General features: G+C 41.2%; 1 protein-coding gene across 1 annotated transcript; it reads left to right on the top strand.

Moving 5' to 3' along the window:
* Window positions 1-620: 620 nt before the first annotated feature.
* On the top strand, window positions 621-17,192 carry LOC150039193 (uncharacterized). The gene is given in 5 exon segments (XM_090327981.1): window positions 621-758; window positions 1,397-1,465; window positions 15,414-15,763; window positions 16,446-17,136; window positions 17,139-17,192. Coding segments are annotated over 5 exon segments (1,302 nt in total).

The following is a 17,192-nucleotide window of genomic DNA, read 5'->3' as shown; positions in this document are numbered from 1 at the left end:
GTTCGTTCATGTTCTGACAAAAGGAGATAGAAAAGCTACTCACATCCATGTCCTGAGACAGGACATGCCACAGGAATCACACACATTGTCCTTTGCCAGATGCCAATGGCTCACACAATCCTAACTGCTCAGGAAGCTGACCTCTGAAGAACATGTTTCAAAGTCAACCTAGGCAGGAAAGCCTATGAGAGTCTCATCTTCAATTAATCAGCGAGAAGTAGGAAATTTGATTCATGGCCAATGTGTTGGATTAGCAGGCTTGAGCATAAAGATTCAAGGCCTTTTCTCCTATCCAAGTGGCAGAACCAGCAGAGCAAGAAGTACTACCGTGGGCATGTGTCTGTGATGTCTGCATCACTTCTTGCCACAAGGCAGATGAAGGTGACTCTAGGTAGAAGTGTCAAACAGAAATGGAACTCTAAGACAGATATAAGGTATCTATATGTATCCTTTCAGTGGTATACTCATAGACACACACACACACACACACACACACACACACACACACACACACACCTTTGGTAAGGATAGAAGAATAAAGAAAATGATGAGAAAATGTTCCCTCCAAAGAGTGACCCATTTGCAATCTCTTCACCCAGAAGAAACAGCAATACAACTGGATGGACAGAATTAGCTGGATCCGGAATGAAAGCAATGTCATCATCCCTCCTGTTCCTTATAGCAATTTATATAAAAACCACTTCCTTATTCCACAAAACACAGATGACAACAGCATCTTGGTCTCCCCCTTAGAGATGGTAGCCAATACAAACAAAATTTGGTAGAGAACTGATTGGCCTGGACCCTGGAGGACCCACCCCGGAAGTCCACTCTGCTCCTCCCAGATCTCCCCGCCCCTTCCGCTGAGGACCCAGAAATAACGACTCCACAGGTCCAGTGTCTCCATGGCTGACAGCATGGGTCCTCACCGCCCTGGACTCCCCTTCCTCCCTCTGGATCCGTCCACGCGGGTCCTCCTGGGCTAGGATGTGTACTAGACTGGAGAGGAGGTGAGCCCTGTCCCGTCCTCCCCAACCCTCCTGCCTGTCCTCTCCATCCTCCTCCGCCGACCTAGTCACCTAACCTCCTCCCACTGGTTTCCCCTCTGAACAGTCCCACGACCTCTTCGTGGCACCAGGACCGGGCCCCGAACCTCCACTTTGCATGTGGATGTGTGGAACATTAAGTGAAACCACACCCCTTGATAACTATGTCCATGGTTGAATAGGATGTAAAGCTCAGAAACATGTTGGCCTCCTACATCTAAGACATTGTGCTCATTTACCACGTGTATTTATTTTTCTTTAAGAGATGAATACTTCCTTGAAACAAAATGTCTAAGGACAGTTTCACTTTCTTCAAGTGTGTGTTTATTTTATTTACATTTCTCTTTCAGAGCATAAAGAAATTCTACTCTTATACCCATTTGGAGAGGATGGTGGGGGATGAAATTAAGAAACTATTGGTAAGTATCTACAACAATGACTAGAGTTTACTTAACTGCAGTGTTCATTATTGCATGACTTTTTACAACCAAAGCTGCTTACATCTTCTGGACTAGTGGGACACAGTGGCTTCCGCCTAAAATCCCAGCTAATCAGGAGGCTGAGATCTGAGAATCATGGATCAAAGCTAGCCCAGGCACTAAAGACCATGAGACTCTTATCTCCACTTAATCACTAGAAAAAAACAATGGGCAGTGCGGTTGTGGCTCAGTGACAGGGCAGTAGTCTTGAGCTGAAGAGCTCAGGGACATTGCCCACGCCCAGGGATAGGATGGTAACCTTGAGCAGAAGAACTCAGGGACATCACCCAGGTCTAGAATTCAAGCCAAAAGACCAACAAAAAAGAAAAAGAAAAGAAAGAAAACCAAAACTGCTACCTTTTTCAGTGTCTCATCTCTAGAAGATACCTTTCTTTGCTACCCTCATCTCATACCTTCCTCTCTAGTTCAAGATTTTTCAGCTGTTACTAAAAAGCTTGAACTAATGATACTTCCAACTAATGTGGACAATAGACTTTTCAGTTCATCCATCATCCACTTCCAAAACCAAAGGAAAATCAATTCTTCTCTGATGACATTGGACAATTTTATGTCCTCACTGGATATCAGTGCCTGCTTTCATATCAGGCTTTCTGTTTGTGTGTCTGTGCGTGTGTGTTCATTCTCAAAGACAACAGAGAGAAAAATTTGCCACACACACCAACTCTTTGGCATAGAGTGTATCGTGTGGATAGAGATGAATTCACAGATTGTCCCTTTGTCAACTGAATTTTTGTCCAGTTTGTGGTTGAAGTTTCTCTTCTTGCTCATTCTGATCTATATGACAGGAATGTCCCTTGCAATCTATGTGAATCAATTCAAAAGAACACATGCTGAACTGTGGCTGACTTTTGCTTCCTTCTTCCTATTTTGGACCCTGCTCTTCCTGTGGGGTGATATAAGAAGTTTGCTTTTTTTCTAAAGAGAAACATTTGGGATGGCAATACCATGGAAGACACAATTCACCAGACATTAGAAAATGGTCATTTCTTCTCACCACATCTCCTATGATCATGACTTTGAGCCAAGACAGTGAAAGTCCCTGTCTAAAGACTCATCCTCTGGGGGAAATATGCAATATAGTTGTGATCAAATGTAATGCTGTGAATACCAGAGAATTTCCTCTGTATCACAACGAATCAATATTACCTACAATAGTATAGTTGAGAAATGAGAGAGTATCCTTTATTTTATGGAAAGAGGAATGAAGTGCCAGGCCCACACACATCTCAAAACTTAAACACCAATATTTCTGTATATTTCTTCAAGTCCATCTCAAGTTGTGTGTTGAGAAAAGCTGGTGTTGCCCCCAAGGGCATCTGACAGGAAAGAGGGTTTGGGGTTACTCCTTGTGAACGTTAGATTCAGCCATTCCTTCTTATGACCTTTGGCCTAAGGCACAGAGTGGAGCCATGCTTTATCCCACTCAAGCCACTCTCTTGCCCACCTTACTACATTCTCCTTGCACCCATCTTGTACTGTCAGTGCATTAGAGGAGGCTGGACACTTCTCATTCTGAAGATGATACACAGACATTCAGTCTTGTGAACTGGAGATAAAAGTCTCATAGACTTTCTGATGTGGGCTGGCTTTAAATCATCACCCTCATGTCACAGTGTCCTGAGTAGCTAAGATCTTGCAGGTGAGCCACCAGCACCCACCTGCTTGTTAACATGAGGAGAAAAGGGATTATTCTTGAATCATTACTGCATGTATGTGTGGTAGCCTAGGCAAGGGCTGATCCTGGTCACTAATGCCAACCACATGGGACATATTACAGGTTGTGTAAAACATCACAGAACACACAACTTCAGTTGTGGAAACATGGTCACAGGCTGGGCTGAGGTGGAGGGCAGCAGATGTCTACATGTTTCCATGAACTCAGGCACGGAGTGACTTGAGATGTTTACTGTGATTCAGTGTTCTCGCCTTAAATCATGCTCGGTCAATCACTACGGAAACAGTTTTTATCAGTTACCCATTTTGAACCACAGTAAAGTAAGAACCAAAGGACTAAATCTGAGTCTGACTTTTTTTTCTCTAGGTTGAGTGCACTCTCCTGTCTGAAATGTATCTTTATTAGTAATTATTATTTTGCATGTTTTTCTTGACAAGTGGTTTTAAAATTGTGTGTGTGTGTGTGTGTGTGTGTGTGTGTGTGTGTGTGTTTTCATGTGCCAGAACTGTGGCTAGCTTGAGGGTTTGGGCGTTGTCCCTGAGCTTTTTTGTTGTTGTTGGTTATGGGGCTTGAACTCTGGCCTTGGGCGATGCCCCTGAACTCTTCAGCTCAAGGCTACCACCTTACTCCTTGAGCCACAGTGCCACTTCTGGTTTTCTGGTGGTTAATCGGAGATAAGCGTCTCACGGACTTTTTAGTGCCTGGACTGGCTTTGAACCATGATCCTTACATCTCAACCTCCTGAGTAGTTAGGATTATAGGCGTGAGCCACCACCCCAGCTCCCTAAGCTTTTTTGCTCTAGGCTAGTGCTCTACTACTTAGCCACAGTGTCACTTCTGACTTTTTTTTTGGTGGTTAATTGAAGATAAGAGTCTCAGGGACTTTCTTAACTGGGCTGGCTTAGAAACTTGATCCTCAGATCTTTTCTACTTTTGCAGTGAAAAATGATAGATTGCTCTGTGACATGACACTGGATGAAGTTTCTGTGTGTCTGATGTGGAGGATAGAAGGAAGGGCACGCACTTATGCTCTGTGTACCTCTGAGAGATAAATGTGAGGAAACAAAGTTGGCAAGTGGTGTGTGAAGAGTCAAAACTATTACTTCAAGAAAGCAGAAATACCGATAGTTTTGCTCTTTCAAATCCGAAACAAAATACATTCCTATCTGACCTGAATCTTAGTCAGGGGCCATGGTTTCTGCCTATAATCCCCACAACTCTAGAAGCTGGGGTGTGAAGATGACCACTTCAAACAAGCTTGGGAAGAAAACTCCACAAAATTCTTAGCTAGAATTAACCCGCTAAACACTGAAAGTGAAAAGCAAAAGCCAACAAAATAGTTGATAAATCATGAAAATAATAGTGTCTTACCACAATCACATGGCACATTTGTGAGCACTGAATTTTAAGGGGATTTTCAGTTTTAGTAAAGGATACTTGAACCTGTGGGTGATATGAATGGTGAAACTCATTTATTAGATAAGTGGGGGAAGGCAAATACAGGTGTTTATGCTTAGCTTCCTGTGGTTGCATTGTCCAAGAAGCTGCTTTCCACCAGGATCAATGGACACAGGCCATTCGAAATGCAATGCAAAGAATGATCCCAGGAATGGCTTTGCTTCCTATAAACACGTTGCATAATGGGCTAGCAGCATCTACGTTGAAACGAGCACCTGTGTTTGCTATTCCATAATTTCACTTTTCTTCCAGGACACTAGTTTGTAGATGACTTTAGCTTATCTATGATGTCTTCTAATTAAGCCATATAGACCTGTAGGTGATGCTCCTGGTTTTAGGCTAAAGCATGAAAGTTGACACAGAACTTGAAAACCTTCTGTGCTCTATTTGAAAACTGAATTTTAGGGGTTTGCCTTCATATAGAAATCACGGGAAAGAGATAAGGAAGTGATGTCTGTGAGTCTGTGATGCCTGTAGTGTTTATTGGAGCTTTGACAGACACCTGCCAGATAGCGCCATGCCCCAGTGAGCATGGAAAAGAGCCAGTAGCTGATGGACCATTGTGTATGCACAGACCAGTTAAGCTAGCAATTAAAGTCCTGGATGACATCTTGTCCTTGTAATTGGAACACACATGTTAAGACATTCCAGAAGTGGGGTACTGGTAGCCTGGGATCCTAGCTTCTCAGGTGGTTGAGATCTGAGGATTGCAGTTCAAAGTCAGCCCAGGCAGAAAAGTCTGTCAGACTCTTATTTCCAATGAACTTCCAGAAAACCGGAAGTGGCACTGGGGCTCCATGTAGTAGACTTGAGCAAAAGAGCTCAGAAACAGTGCCCAGGCCTCAAGTTCAAGTCCTAAGACCTACAAAAAAAATTCTAGATGTATGTTTTCCTGGGTTCATATTTCTTTTAATGAATCCTTGTGCTGATTCATATTGCCTTGGTTAGTGGTCATGTTCTATAACCTGTTTATTTGGCTTTGTGTTAGATTGGCATGAGCATAAGTGAGACACCACACCAGGTGCACACAGCAGGAAATGAAGTGGTGACTTGAAACATGTTCAATCAGTGGGCTAGAAAGTTGGAAATTAATACAAATCACAGAGGATGTTACTTACGAGATGTTGTCTCTCATCTCCTTTGCTGTCCCTTGGTTATCTCATATTGGTATAGTATCTCACTTTGTTATCTGATATATTGAATTTATTTGTATTTGGATATTTGAAATTTGATAGGGAAGGGGGGAAAACCAAGACGGGTGGGGGGCGTGGGGGGGGGAGGGAAACGGGTACCAAGACATGTGAAAGGGTATCAATCTATGTGAATTAATGCACCTTCTATCTGGCAAATATCATGTAACCCTTTTACTAATTACAATAAAAAAATAAGCAATAAAAAAAGAAAGGGTATCAATGTATGTGAAGTAATGCACCTTCTATCCGGTAAATATAATGTAACCCTTCTATTAATTACAATAAATATATTAAAAAAAGGAAATCAAATTAGGTTAAAGATAATGAAGCAGACTTTAAGTGACACATTTTGTACTTGCTTTTCCTAGGGATGACAGGTATATGTATACTTTTTTTCTCATTTAATGAAAAATTTTGCTTTTGAGATAAAGAATGGATGTGTACAATCTGAATTTGACTTTAAATTGTGATAACTATAACTCGAATTACAAAAAATGAAACATTTCTCTACTTTGTTCAATTGTTTGGTCTTTATAAATAAGTAGTGGCATGAACAAGTATACTTTTCCTCCTTTATCATCTTGCTTTGATAAAACTTTGGGATAACATGATTTTATATAATCATTTATGTTTACAATTTACATTAGAGGTGAGTTTTTTAAAAAACCATATTTTCCTTCATGTTACCCTAGATTTTCTGTACATGGTTAGAGAATATGTTTAAAATACATTTGCAATATCTACCTATTATCTACTCACTATGTATACAACATATGTGTGTATATGGATTCAAATATGTAATTGTTGTGTGTGTGTGTGTGTGTGTGTGTGTGTGTGGTTTAAATTTAGGATCTTGGGAGCTATCCCTAAGCTTTTTGCTCAAAGCTAGCCCTCTCCCACTTGAGCCACAGCTCTATTTCTGGGGCTTTCTTGTCCAGGCTAGCTTTGAATGGTGATACTCAGATCTCAGCCTCCTGGGTAGCTAGATTAGGCTTGAGCCACCAGTGCCCAGCTGAAATTGTCTTTTTCTGTTCATCAGCTGGTTAGAACTGACCCTCCCCCCTCTACTTTCTAAAGAGGCATAATTGTACCAACGGATTTTGAAAATAAACTGCCCGGTACATTATGTGATTCATGTAAGTATACCACCAGATGGATCCAAAAGATATTGAGTCATATTGCCTAGCCTTCTGAATAGGCATATTGATCACAATTCTGCCAGCATTTTTGTATCCTTTGCAAATGTTCTGCATTGATTTACCTGGTTATGCTTCAAGAGATTTGAAAGTGTGTTTACTAATTTTCATGCTTCTTAAAAGCTGTTCAAATTCTTGCCTCTCATCTCCAGTTGAATAGTCATATCAACCAAGAAGGTGACCTTATAAATAAAATGTACCTGTAAGGTCATATACAGCTATATAAGCCCGGTAAAGAGTACATTTCTTCCTGGGCAGAGTCACCCTGTCTCTTACAGTTTTTCCTTCCCATTCCCATCCATAAGTTGTATATTTTGCTTTCAACATAGTTGTAATGTATTTTTGCCAGTTCTGGGCCTTGAACTCAGGGCTGTAATGTATTTTTTGCCAGTTCTGGGCCTTGAACTCAGGGCCTGAGCACTGTCCTTGGGCCACTTGAGCCATAGCACCACTTCTGGCTTTTTTCTATGTATGTGATACTGAGGAATCAAACATTGGTCTCTGTGCATGCTAGGCAACCATTCTACCACTAGATCAAACTTCCAGCTGCATTATATACATACATATATATATATATACATATATATATATTTTTAACGCAGAAGGAATTCAAGCTGGGTGCCAGTGGCTCATGCCTGTCATCCTGGCTACTCATAAGGCTGAGATCAGAAAATAACCATTGAAATCCAGCCTGGGAATGAAAGTCCATAACACTATTATCTCTAACCAACATTAAAGCTGGAAATGGCTCGAATAATAGAATGCCAACCTTGAGCCTAAAGCTCAGGGATAGCATCCAGGCTTCCCTGAGTTTAAGTCCCAGGACTGGCAAAAGAGTAATAATAATAATACTTCAGATCATATGTAGAGGAGAAACACTTCATATAGGGGAATTTCTCTTTTTTTGCATTTTTATTGTAATTAGTAAAAGGGTTACATGATATTTGCCAGATAGAAGGTGCATTAATTCACATACATTGATAGCCTTTCACAAGTCTTGGTATCCATTTCCCTCCCCCCCACACCCCCCACCAATCTTGGTTTTCCCCCCTTCCCTATCAAATTTCAAATAACCAAATACAAATAAATTCAATATATCAGATAACAAAGTGAGATACCATAACAATATGAGATAACCAAGGGACAGCAAAGGAGATGAGAGACAACATAGTACATTAAGGACAACAATCATTCATTATATGGCTTTTGTTTCAATATCCTGGAGGTCCTTTCAATTAGCTTCATACTATATGGCCTTATGTATCAAGATTTTGCTCTATTGCAGATCTCTGCTAGTAGAGCCCAAGGTTTCTACTGATTATGATGAATGAGGGAAACCATTGAGCCTAAGTTCCTTTGAGTCTGGCTTACTTTACTTAATATGAATTTTTCTAAGTCTTTCCATTTCCTAACAAATGGGGCAATGTCATTCTTTCTGACAGCAGCATAGAATTCCATTGTGTACAAATACCACAACTTGTTGATCCACTCATCAACTGAGGGACATCTGGGTTGGTTCCATATCTTTGCTATGGTGAATAGTGCTGCAATGAACATTGTTGTGCTAGTGGATTTAATATGCCCTTGTTTCTGGATGGTTAGGTAAATGCCAAGTAGTGGAATTGCTGGGTCATAGGGGAGTTCTATGTTTAGCCTTTTGAGGCACTGCCACACTGTTTTCCATAGTGGTTGAACGAGTTTGCACTCCCACCAACAGTGTAGTAGTGATCCCTCCTGGCCACATCCCCTCCAGCATCTGTTATTATTCGTTTTCCTGATCCTGGCCATTCTAACTGGAGTGAGGTGGAATCTTAGAGTTGTTTTGATTTGCATTTCTTTTATGACCAGAGATGTTGAGCATTTCTTCATGTGTCTATAGGCCATTTTTGTTTCTTCTTCAGAGAAGACTCTCATTAAGTCTTTGGCCCATTTTTTAATGGGATGGTTGTTACTTTGGAGGGATTCAATTTTTTGAGTTGTTGATATATTTTAGATATGAGGCCTTTGTCCGTTGTTTGGTTGGTGAAGATCTTCTCCCACTTTGTAGGCTTTCTAATTAGTTTACTAGCTATGTCCTTTGCCATACAAAAGCTCTGCAGTTTAATGCAGTCCCACTTATCCAGCCTTTCTCTGATTTGTTGTGATTCTTGGTCCTTATTAAGAAAGTTTCGACCTGTTCAAAGGAGGCCTAGTGTATCTCCTATTCCTTCCTGTAAAGTTTTCAGTGTGTCAGCTTTTACCTCCAGGTCTTTGATCCATTTGGAGTTAATTCTAGTGCAGGGTGACAAAGAAGGATCCAACTTAATTTTCTAGTGGTCTAGTGGTAGAGTGCTTGCCTAGATGTATGAAGCCCTGGGTTCGATTCCTTGGTACCACATACACAGAAAAAGCCAGAAGTGGTGCTATGGCTCAAGTGGTAAAGTGCTAGCCTTGAGAAAGCCCAAAGACAGTGTTCAGGCCCTGCGTTCAAGCCCTAGGACTGGAAAAAAAATTGTGTACTGACTGAGTAAATGAGTCTATATTTGGGGTAATATTTGTCTTTTTTTTCTTGACCTGGGTGAGAAAATTAAATGTTTTCATCATTCTTTCAGACTTTTACCAACAAAACAAAACAAAACAAAAACTACCATAAACTGAGTGCTGGTGGCTCATGCCTCCCTATAATCCTAGTTACTCAAGAGGCTGAGATCTGAGGATCACAATTCAAAACTAGCATAAGCAGTAAGGTCTATGGGGCTTGAACTCTGGGCCTGGGCTATCCCTGAGTTTAAGGCTAGCGCTCTACCACCTGAGCAACAGTGTCACTTCCAGTTTTCTGGTGATTAATTGGTGATAGGAGTCTCACAGACTTTTGTGCTCAGGTTGGCTCTGAACCATGATCCTCAGATCTCAACCTCCTGAGTAGCAGGATTACAGGCCTGAGCCATCTAGTACCTGGCTTATGAGACATTTTGTCTCCAATTAGCCACTAAAGAACTAGAAGTAGAAATGTGGCTCAAGTGAGAGAGCACTGTCCTTGAGCTTTTTTTGTTCCTAGGGCACTGAGTTTCAAGCCCCAGGACTGGGGTACACACACCACACACACACACACACACACACACACACACACACACACACACACACTACTATAATCTACATGTGGTGGCACAGGACTATAGTCCTAATTGGATGAATCATTTGAGCCCAAAAGTTCAAGACCAGCCTAAACATTACAGGACCCTGTCACCAATAGAGGGAAAGAGAAAAAGGTCAACTTCAGGCTATGGCATGTTAAGAACCATCTCTTCTTATACTTCATTGTGGCCTTGGTAGGTTAGAAATGCTTAGGTATCAGTGAATACTGGAAGCCTGGAAAGGCTACTTATGGAGTAAGCCTCACTGAATTTTTTCTGTGAAAAAGAAACATTGACTTCAGCCAATTTACTAGTTTATTTTTGCAGTACTGGGTCTTGAATTCAGGATGTCATGTTTAGTAGGCAAGTACTCTACCACTTAAACTAGGCTCCCAGCCTAAAGTTTTCCTAAGCCCCTGAGTTCTGGAAGTTCAGTTTGTTACAAGAACATAACCACACTTATACTGACCAATACAATGAGTGACAAATGATAATGAGGGAATCATTATCAGCTTCCTACCTTACTTCAAGAATTCAGTTCTAAGTATAACACTACTTAAAACTCAAACGTGGCCAGGAGTTTGACTTAGTGGTAGAGTGCTTGCCTAGCATGCACGAAGACCCGGGTTCAATTCCTGGGTACCATATACACAGAGAAAAGCTGTAAATGGTGCTATGGCTCAAGTGGTAGAGCTCTAGCCTTGAGAAAGCACAAGGACAGCACTGAGGCCAAGTTCAAGCCCCAGGACTGGCAAAAATAAATAAATAAAAACTCAAATATAGCTTTCATTCAATACTGAGAAACACTAGAGGGCACAATTGAGTTGCAGGAAACAAGACAACAGGAAAATATGTATGGAAAATAATTCGCTTGGAAAACAATTGCTTTCTAAGTGACTTGAATACCTTTTCCAACAATTAAAACAGATGTATCATCTTAATATGACAGCAATATTCTAAATGTAAAACATGTATTTACAAACATTAATACTGACAAGGAAAAATGGTTGGAAGGTGTTCTCCATATAAGAAAATGTTTTGCTTTCTAAAATCTTAGCTTTGTTTTCTCCTTGGCTGTTCCTATTTGCCAGCAAAGATTGCTCAGAAGTGAAATCTCCAGGCTGTCTAGCCAGGTTACTTGGAAGAGCTGAGGTTTCTAAGGTTTCCTTATTCTAAGAGGTGACCAGATGTTCCCAGCATCAAGCTGTTACAGGAAGCTCCCCACCCATTCCAAATGGCCTGCTGCTGTTCTCTGCAGACTTCCTTTTCCCGTTTCGTTTTCCCCTCTTTCTAATTTTTTTCTTCAAAGTCTATTCAGAGGCTGCAGCCAAAACTATCTTCCCCTATTGTGGTCCTCATGACATCACCCCCACCTCCCTCCCCCACTGGCCTTTGGGTTCCTGGTCAAAGTTTGCCTTTATTCCCATGGAACGCTTCCCTGCCTGCCTCTGCTCGTTTTCCTATCACTTATTATTGCTTCTTCTCCCCCAACTGTCTTCTGTTTCCTGGTATTCATTTGGGGATTTGGGGGATTTTTTGTTATTATTGATGTTGTTGTTTTCCTTAGAATTTCAGAGACAAAAACTTCCCCTTTACCTATACCTGACTATATTACCATACTTGTAAAAAACCATTTATATGTATTGCTGCCAGAAAAGGTTTTTTTCTTTTCTTTTCTTTTGAGATGGGACTAGGGCTTAAACTCCAGGCCTAAGTGCTCTCCTTTGCTTTTTCACTCAAGGCTGGTACTCTACTTCTTGAGCCAAAACTCCACTTCTGGCTTTTTGCTGCATAAAAATAAACATTTCTTTCCCCAATTAGCTTTGAACTGGGATCCTCAGACAAATCTCAGCTTCCTGAATAGTTAAGAACTCAGGCATAAGCAGCAGCACCCAGCTATAACATTGTGTGTGTGGTATGTGTGTGCATGTGTGTGTGTATGCATACATATATACCAATATTGGGGCTGGTACCAATATTCAGGACCTGTGCCCTCTCCCTTAGCTATTGGCTTAAGGTTAGCATTCTACCACTTGAGCCACAGCTCCAGTTCCAGCTTTTTGGTGATCAACTGGACATATGGGTCTCCTGAACTTTCCTGCCTGGGTTAGCTATGAATCACAATCTTCAGATCTCAGCCTTCTAAGTAGGTTGGATTAGATGTGAGCTACCAGAATTGGGCTTGGTTACATTCTTTCTTTTCTTTTCTTTTGTTTTTGCCAGTCCTGAGGCTTGAACTCAGGGCCTGAGCACTGTCCTTGGGCTTTCTCAAGGCTAGCACATTACCACTTGAGCTGCAGTACCACTTACAGCTTTTTCTATGTATGTGGTACCAACAAATCAAACCTGGGTCTTTGTGCATGCTAGGCAAGCACTCTACCACTAGGCCAAACTCCCAGCCCTTGGTTAGTTCTTAATCTTCATTTTCCTCACCTTGAAACTTTATGTTAGAATTTCAGACTTTTTCTAGCTGGCATAAATTTTAAAAGATATTTGTCACAAATTTTTCTTCCCCTCCCCCACTTTTTTTCTGGTTTCATGGCTGGAACTTATTGTTCTTAGCTCAGTGTGTGTGTGTGTGTTTGTATGTGTGTGTGTGTGTGTGTGTGTGCATGTGTGTGTGTGCATGAGTGTGTGTGTGTGTGTGCGTGTGCATGCGTGCGCGTGCTTGAACTCAGGGCTATCACTTAGTTTTCTCACTTAAGGCAGGAGCTCTACCACTTGAACCACAGCTCCACTTCTAGTTCACCTTGTACATGGCCTTCCCAATCGACATTTGTCTCCAATCTGGCTCATCATCATCATCATCATCATCATCATCATCATCATTATTATTATTGCAGAGAGAGTTTCGTGGATTTTCCTGCCTGGATTGGCTTCAAATTGTAACCCTCCAGGACTAAGCCCCCCAAGTGGCTAGGATGATAGGCATGAGCCCCTGGGGCCTGGTGGCTCAAACAAGGCATTTTTGACTTACAGAATTCTCATTTCATTAATACCTAAATTCCTTGGTGTTAGAAATTAATGGTACTAGCAATTTGCCTGGCACTTGTAAACTATAAAAAATCAGTGCCTTAGAAAAGAAATAAGTAGCTAAAAAATTCCCACGTGGCTGAGTCACTAAACTTTTCCTACTGTTAGGTGTTAATTCCTAGTTGGCTGTAATTTCTGTGGAATGTGTTCTTATACCTGGGAGAAACCTGTGAATTGGTATCCCCACTTCATTTTCATTTCATGTTCTAAGAAGTGCTTTTCTTCTGTATTGCGAATGTTCTTTGGCGATGGGGAGGTAGGATCATTATCCTTATGATAATGGAAGAATGGAAAGAATGAAAGAATTATGGAAAAAAAGAAAAAGAAAAGGAGAAAAACTTCAGCCAGGGGTCTCCATTCCCCTCTGAATTCCAGGATGAACTTGCAAATTCCAGTTGAATTGCTACATTCAGCATTAGCAGCCAGACTTACATATCAGAAAGAAAATAATATAAGGATAGAAATGTATCTCCAAGGTACAGCATGTACTCACTTATGAAAGGCCCTAGGTTCAATCTCTAGCACATCTCCAGCACAGAAGGTTTTTGTTTTCTTTATTTTTTAATTTGAAAAAGGCAATGATGTAAAACATTATATTTGGCTTCTAAATATAAGTTAAATAGTCAAGATTTGGGCCAAATCAAAAGTTAAAACAAAATACCTAATCTCTGCATTAGACCCAATCTTCTAGATGTTTTATAAAGATAAGGAAAATGTCTAGATAAATACCCTACATGGCGTACAGACACATGAAGAAATGCTCAACATCTCTGGCCATAAAAGAAATGCAAATCAAAACAACTCTAAGATTCTACCTCACTCCAGTTAGAATGGCCAGGATCAAGAAATCTAATAACAACAGATGCTGGAGGGGATGTGGCCAGGAGGGATCACTACTATACTGTTGGTGGGAGTGCAAACTCCTTCAACCACTATGGAAAGCAGTATGGCATTCTTCAAAAGATTAAACATAGAGCTCCCCTATGAACCAGAAATTCCACTACTCAGCATTTACCCACTTGTCTAGAAACAAGGACATACTAAATTCACTAGCACAACAATATTCATTGCAGCACTATTTACCATAGCAAAGATATGGAACCAGTCCAGATGCCCCTCAGTTGATGAGTGGATCAACAAGATGTGGTATTTATACACAACGGTATCCTATGCTGCTGTCAGAAAGAGCGACATTGCCCCATTTGTAAAGAAATGGAAAGACTTTGAAAAAATCATATTAAGTGAAGTAAGCCAGACCCAAAGGAACACAGGCTCAATGGTTTGTCTCATTTGTCAGCATCAGTAGTAACCTTGGGCTCACCTAACAGAGATTTACAATAGAGTAAAACCTAGATACATAAGGCCATATAAGATGATGCTAAATGAAAGAACCTCCAGGATATAGAAACAAAAGCCATATAATGAGTGATTGTTGTCCTTAATGTACTATGTTCTCTCTCATCTCTTTTTCTGTCTCTTGGTTAACTCATACTGTTACAGTATTTCACCTGATTGTCTGATATATTATATATATGCATATTTGGTTATTTGAAATAGGATAGGGAAGGGGGTAAAACAAGATGAGGGTTGGGGGTGGGGGGAGGGAACTGGGGACCAAGACATGAGAAAGGGTATCAATGTTTGTGAAGTAATGCATCTTCTATCTGGTGAATATAATGTAACCCTTCTATTAATTACAATAAAAATATATTAAAATAAATATATCCATTCACAGAATAAATAAATAAATAAATAAATACCCTACATGCATTGAAATAACTGAGGCAAGGTAAAGCTTATAAAATGCATATAGGCAGGTCCTGATGGCTCACATCCGTAACTCTAATCAAGAGGTTGAGATCTGAGGAACATGATTTGAAGGTAGCCTAGGTAAGAAGGTCTGTGAGACTTTTATCTTCAATTAACAACCAACCAAAAAAACTGGAAGTGGAGGCCATGACTCAAATGGTTAGAGCACTATCCTAGAGCACAAAAGCTCAGAGACAGAATGCAGGCCCTCAGTTGAAGCCCCCAAACTGGCATCAAAAAAGAAAAAAAATCATACAATGTGTTGGTTATATATATGAGAGGTCCTTCTCTGCTGCCCTGTGGCCCAGGAGGTCACAGCCTTGGCTCTGGGGTCTGGAAGCTGAGCTGCGATCCTGAGCGTGGCCTCTCGGGCTCTTCCCTGGACGCCAGCACCCTCCACCCTGGGCCTCGGCCCCGCTGCTGACCTTTCTCCAGGTTAGACTCCCGCAGACGTCATGGCCTGGGCTGGTTTCAGAGCCGCCCGCGGGTGTGTGGGGTGCAGTGCCTGTGGATCTCCGCGAGGACAGCGGGGTGTGCGGGGAGCGGGAAGTGGAGACTGTGAACTTTGAGGATGTGGCCATCAATTTTACCCTCGAAGAATGGGCTTTACTAAGTCTTTCTCAAAGGAAGCTCTACCGAGATGTGATGGGGGAAATCATTAGAAATCTGGCCTCTATAGAAAAGAAGAAAGAAAAAGAAAAGACTGAAGTTAATTGCAAAAATCCCAGGGAGGAAGTAAGGTAATTGCACTAACCAGAGATAATACTATGCAGAGTGGCAGGAAATTTTTAAACCAAGCTGCTATACAAATGCACACAGGTAGAAATTGATTTTATCTTAGAAAATTTTCCTTGTAAAGTGTATACAAATGGAGCTCCAAAACTGGAAAATTCAGGAAATCTAAAAAAATATGCCAATATTGGGAGCGTTTGGAGAACACCATGAAAGCTCAGGAGAAACTTTCTAATGGTTTCCTAGTTTGCAAGCAGTTCTCAGTTTCTGTGTGTGTGTGTGTGTGTGTGTGTGTGTGTGTGTGTGTGTGTGTGTGTTTCACAGCACTCAATTTGTAGAGAGAGTGTCTGAACATGAACAGGTCAGTCAGTGTGAAGAAGCCTTCCAATAGGATGCGGAAAGCATTTTGAATAAGAAGACTCTACCTGGTGTAGCACCCTTTAATACCCATGTGTTTGGAGAAATCATCCTTACTCCTTCCCCCATGGGTATGCCTTTCAGAGCTCACACAGGACAGACAGCCTTTGTGAATCAGGAATGGGAGAAAATCCCCACCACTCATAAAGAATGTGGGAGAGCCTGCAGGAAATCCCATCAGGATCAAACTGGCCATAGAATGCACCATGAGGAAAATCCATTTGCAGCTATGCAATGTGAAAACTCCTGTAGCCACTCTTGTGTTTTTCACAGACATGAAGAAATTGACACTGAAGTTGAACCCTGCTGTGAATGTCTGCATTGTAGAAGACCCTTCCCTAACTCCACTACCCTCCAGGAGCACAAAAGAACTCCTCCCATGGAGAATCCCTATAAATGTGAGCAATGTGGGAAAACCTTTAGTTTCTCTAGTTATCTTAAAGCACATGAAAGAATTCACACTGGAGAGAAACCCTATGAATGTAGGCAATGTGGAAAAGCATTTGTTTCTAGCAGCACCCTTGGAAGACATGAAAGAGGTCATACTGGAAAGAAACCCTATGGATGCAAGCAATGTGGGAAAACCTTTCTTTTCTCTAGTTATCTTAAAGCACATGAAAGAACTCACACTGGAGAGAAACCCTATGAATGTAGGCAATGTGGGAAAGCATTTATTTCTAGCAGCACCCTCGGAAGACATGAAAGAGGTCATACTGGAAAGAAAACCTATGGATGCAAGCAATGTGGGAAAACCTTCCCTTCCTCTCATTACCTTAAAGCACATGAAAGAATTCACACTGGAGAGAAACTCTATGAGTGTAAGCAATGTGGAAAAACATTTGCTTTTTCCAGTGACCTTCGAAGACATGAAAGATTTCACACTGAAGAGAAGTCCTATAGATGTCTGCAGTGCGGGAAAACATTCATTCTTCCTTATTACCTTGAAAGACATGAAAGAATTCACTCTGGAGGGAAACCTCATGGATGCAAGCAATGTGGAAAAACATTTGCTTTTTCTAG

This window comes from Megascapheus bottae, unplaced genomic scaffold, assembly GCF_031878675.1.
Source record: "Megascapheus bottae isolate mThoBot1 unplaced genomic scaffold, mThoBot2.hap1 HAP1_SCAFFOLD_37, whole genome shotgun sequence".
In the NCBI taxonomy this organism is placed as follows: Eukaryota; Metazoa; Chordata; class Mammalia; order Rodentia; family Geomyidae; genus Megascapheus; species Megascapheus bottae.
This window is presented reverse-complemented; position numbering and strand designations above follow the sequence as displayed.